This window comes from Pseudomyrmex gracilis, unplaced genomic scaffold, assembly GCF_002006095.1.
Source record: "Pseudomyrmex gracilis isolate BER0280 unplaced genomic scaffold, ASM200609v1 scaffold_18, whole genome shotgun sequence".
NCBI classification, from domain to species: domain Eukaryota; kingdom Metazoa; phylum Arthropoda; class Insecta; order Hymenoptera; family Formicidae; genus Pseudomyrmex; species Pseudomyrmex gracilis.
In genome coordinates this window covers 751,542-756,541 of record NW_018020602.1, presented here as the reverse complement: position 1 = coordinate 756,541, position 5,000 = coordinate 751,542, and the positions used below count along the sequence as shown (strand labels likewise).

At 33.4% G+C, this 5,000-nt stretch overlaps 1 protein-coding gene across 1 annotated transcript in view; it reads right to left on the bottom strand.

Annotated features, from left to right (window-relative positions):
* LOC109864200 overlaps positions 1-4,994 on the bottom strand; it is a 6,714-nt gene extending 1,720 nt beyond the window's left edge. Inside the window, exon 1 of the mRNA XM_020445190.1 lies at positions 412-4,994. Within this exon, the coding sequence (XP_020300779.1) occupies positions 412-441 (30 nt within the window). The 5' untranslated portion in view covers positions 442-4,994. The remainder of the gene's footprint in view (positions 1-411) is intronic.
* Between the last annotated feature and the right edge of the window lie 6 nt (positions 4,995-5,000).

Genomic DNA, 5,000 nt, shown 5'->3' with positions numbered 1-5,000 from the left:
ATTTTTACGCTCTGATTAAGAGCAGCGTTATTCCGCAGAACATTTGTCATCACCAGACGCGGAAATGATTATGTTTGCGTTTTTTAATAACTAATGTAAAAAGCACGTTTGTTTGAGAATATAAAATTTTTGTGGACACAAGTATATTTTAAAATGTTTAAAAATTACATGGAAAAAATTCATATGATATCTTCTCGCACTTTTAACGCCACAGTTATGACTATGATGTATTATTTCGAAAACTACTTTTAACATTTTTTAAATGTGCAAGTAATTCATATCGTCAAAAGAATAGCTACTGAGACAATTAGAAAAAGAAAGTCGGTGAAACATTAGAATAGAACGTTAAAGTCTATGACTGTATAATGAGTTGTATATCGCGTGTATGAATTATTAATGTGAAAAACTTACGCAAAGAAGGCAGTATCTTAAGAGCTTCATACTTTTTCCGATAATTTATATTGGGCTTCTTCAGTTGTTATGCGCGATCGACTGAAGGTCCTCTTCGATTTCAAAACCCCTTTATACTTTCATGCGCCTAGCAAGAACGTAAGTGCGCACCACGATTGATTGGCTTTCATGGGTTATATTGTCTTTCGCCTGCCGCCTCTGTGCGAAAGAACCACCAACAGTTGCTCAATGGAATTGACAGTCGTGGCACGCATAGCTTGCTTCGCGGCCTCTTCGTTGAAACGATATTAGTCCCCGATTTTTACGACGGGTCAAGGCGTCGCAGAAAGTTGACAGACGAATTTTGAACATTTTTTTGGAAGAAAATCAAACACGTGTTGGATGTGTGATTTTTCGCTTCCGATCGTCATGTGTGTGATCATCGGAATGCGTGATTTATTTGACAAAAACGGCACATCTTTAGATAATAGAATGTACACGAGAGTAAAATATATATATATATTATATATATATTCATACAGTGTAAATTTACAATAAGAACCGGGCGTAAAACGGCAAGTTCATTACGTTTACCTATGGATCACTGGCGGTCATTAATACAATTTGTTTTCTAATAGTTTAAATTCCTTTGTACAAGATCACGGCCTAGTTATATGTATTATCGTTAAAAAAATCTGACCTTGCATTTTATGTTCGAACACTTAGATTATCATTGTTGAAGGAAGGAAAAGGAAACGCACGCTTGCGCGTCTTTCCACGAAATCTCTCCCACATTTTTACGAGATTAGATTTACCAATCATCTGTGAACAATCGAATCTTTTTTAGTTGTAGCTGGTATTAATACATGTAAAATACGATCGATTGAAAAAATGTGTCCAGTCGGTTCGGCGTTCATATCCGCGGTATTAATCCGATGATAAAAGGAGAGATTTATGCATATCGAAGACGACGTTTCAATTAGCGACTTTTTAATTAATTATAAATTTGTATGTGGGAGCCTGCGTGGGAATTGTGACTCGATATATCGAAATACGAGACAGAGGGAAGTAGCACTCGTAAAGATAAATCACAAAAAGTATATTAGTTGAGCCAAATTTTAAGTAGGTAAAACGTTAATGGGAAAAAGTTAAAAAGGACAATACACGTGTATTAAGACAAGCACTTGTTCACTATATGTGTAAGAAGATTTGTCCCTTTCCGAATCATTGTTGGTCGGAACTGACCATAAATAAGCAAAAAGCGGATTTTGTGGAAAGTCATTGTACAAGAGCGACTATAGATAGTGTAATAACTTTTTTGCGAAAATTCTTTTATATTTAAAACGTGCAGAATTGCTTTTTGAAGCTGCATATCTTGTCCGTTAGTTCGGATATTTTGTGCGCAATTCGTGCTGACATATGAAAGTTAATAGTTTACTATGTAAATATATAATTTGACTACAATCGTAAGAATCGAAGAGTAACTTCCGCCTTTGAATAGCATAAGTTTACAAATCACTTAAAACTGTGTATTTTACCTATATAATTTATCGTATATAGCGCGCGTAATAAAACAAGAATAAGTGAGTGACTGAGAAAGAGAGAAAGAGAAAATAGAGAGATAGAGAAAAATAGAAAGAAAGAGAGAGAGAGAGAGAAAACAATTATAAAAACAATATTTATGTTGATCGCTCGATAAATTGATTGTCGAGTAAAATCAAAGACTATTTAGCTACTAATGCCTCAATTGAGCATCACAAGAAGTTTTGGTCGCGATATCGAGTGCAGAGATTTATCGGAGTACGTCTAATTATCGGAAATATAGTAATCTATCTTAGGTGGCGTAATTATACAATCTATATTTAAGTCGGCATATATAAGTAAGAGAGAATGTGTAAATGCTATATAATTTTTCACAGCGAGAGATTTAGAAACAGTGTGTGTCTAGTATAGGATACAAAATATCTTGTGCAATCTGTGATAAAGTATATATATATCGTGACGCGCGTGAAACGCGTCTGTATGTATATATGTATAACCATTTTTACACAATTTACGATAATTATACATGTGATGTAATATTTATATATATACCCGTAACAATCCGGAAAATGTCTACTGATAGCAGTTCGCATCAAAAATGTTAATTAACTGTTCGATATATAATACATTCATTCTTTTAAAAATTAAATTTCATCATGTAGTCTTGTTTCAGTGAAAACTTAATTACACGGCAAATTGAAAACTAAAAAAACAAAACACATTAATTATTATATACATCAATTATTACACACGTTGCGCACGAAAATGTTAAGTATACGGAGTGATTTTTAAAGATAAGTACGCAAATTTTTCTTGATAAACAGGAGGAGATATAGATATTTTTACGATAAAAGATTTTTGAAGCATCCGTTATGAGTAGGCATTTTATCCGTATTCCTGGAAGGATTTTTAGATCCGCATCTCTCTCGTTTCTCTAAATGCACCTGCCTTTTTGAGCGTCGAATAGACATACAGTTAGAATCAATCGATGAGATGCGAGTCCTAGCTTACGAGAGCTGTCGAATATACTGTAATAATAAATATAAACGTGTATATAACGCGGAAGTGTATGTATCCAGTGTTTCTCATTATGCGATTAATTCGCCACTTTCACATAAGGCTTGTTCATCGCTTGACTTATGCAATAAGATAGGTTGGTTTTGCATAAATTGCGCGTTTTGAAAATTGCCACATGAAAGTTGGAAACACGCTCAATAATATATATATATATGAGTGATTATTCTTATTGACTAACAAATCTGTCACAGTCTCACATAACAATTGTATGCACGAAATAGATCGAGATACGGCTTTATATACCGATCGCCGCGTGAGCTCTGAACGCTATCTCTTAATTAAGTTCACACGTTTTTGTTTTTTTTTTATGGTCCCCCGTGTCTCATTTTAAGGTCCGACAAGTCTCTCTTTGGTTGCCTTTTCTTGGTTGTGCGTTTTTTTTTTTTTTTTTTGCGCCGGTGCGAATTATAATATAAATCTCTCTCAAATACACACGCAACAAGATATATTCAATTAAACTAACAAACTCAATTGTTTGGTTGTCAGTCGAATTTTAACGTGAATAACTTCGGAAATCAAAAACACAATGTTTTACATACGCGTAATGTTTCAAGTGATATTCTTTTACATTTAAAAAATATTCGAACAATCGGCTTATTCGCATCTCTGACAAGCGTCAATTAATTAAAGGCGTCGTTGTTTCGCGGGTTTTTGTTCTCACGAGCCTGTTTGTGTTTTTTCTAAAATATCACACAAAATACGAACGTGTACATAACTTCAATATGCGTACACCCCTTTACATTTATATACACCTAGGCAAGCTGTTACAACATGTAACTCGCGAACAATTCACTCGAGTATGAGATCTTAGGAGTGTGTTTCACACGATTCGATTTTTGTTGATCAAAACTATTAGTTGACTAACAATTAAAAGCTAATTGAACAACATAAATACTAGTTTATCTAAGTGAAATGTTTATAAAAAATATTTATACATTTACAATATAAAAATATTGTATTGGAATTACCAATAAGAGCCGGAGGTCACACCTCACAACAATTCATCTTATTTATACATTTATTTAATTTGTTTTACTCTTTACATTATTTTCACCTACATGAAACAAATGTATATGCGCTTGTTCAATTTGCTTTCATTTAAAATCGAAACGTGCAAACGCGCCTTAACTCGAACCCGATTGCTAATCTATATATTCGTGAAAAATGGTCGTCGAGAGTTTGACCTGTGTTGGTGTGTCAGTTTTATATCAACGATACTGTAGTATCAGACTGATTTTAATTAAAAATCTTAGCGAACTGAAATGTTCACGTCTCCGTATGAAAATGACACTAACGCAATAAAAACTCGAAAACCATTTTCAGGAATTCTCACAACACATCGCGAAAGCATTGCAAGTATCAAATCTATATATTCTCAAACACCATATAACAATAACATACATATATTGTTATAGAAAATTAACGCGGGAAGTTCTAATGCAAGCATATTTTTTTACGTAGGTGTGTTTACTTCAAAAACTCGAACATACAAAACTCGACAAACAAAACAAGCACGAATTTACACATTAAAAAAAAAAAAAAAAGAAAGACATTGTGTAAACTATCGCTCGTAGTACATCAAACATTCGACGTGACACGCGATATGTTCCGGTAACGTTTGAAAAACATGAAATATTTTTGCGCGATTCTTCTCTCTGAATTGCCACGACATACATAAAGCATTTGCATTGAATCTTAAAATGTTTTATAAACATTTTGTTTTACGTCATTAATGGAATAAAAAAAAAAAAAAAATAAAAACGGCGAATCGTACATCAAACTAATGAGATTATTGAAATAATCAATTACCGGTGCTGCAAATTTCTCTTCCGACTTTGCACGTGTTTTTTCGACGCGATAAACTTTGTATCGAGACCTACCGCGAGAGACGTGAATTAACCTCGTAACATTAACTTTCTCATTAAGTTTTGTTTAATTTAACATCACAAGATGTGGATTTTCTCGCTACGTTCGTTATCAATAAAATGGTG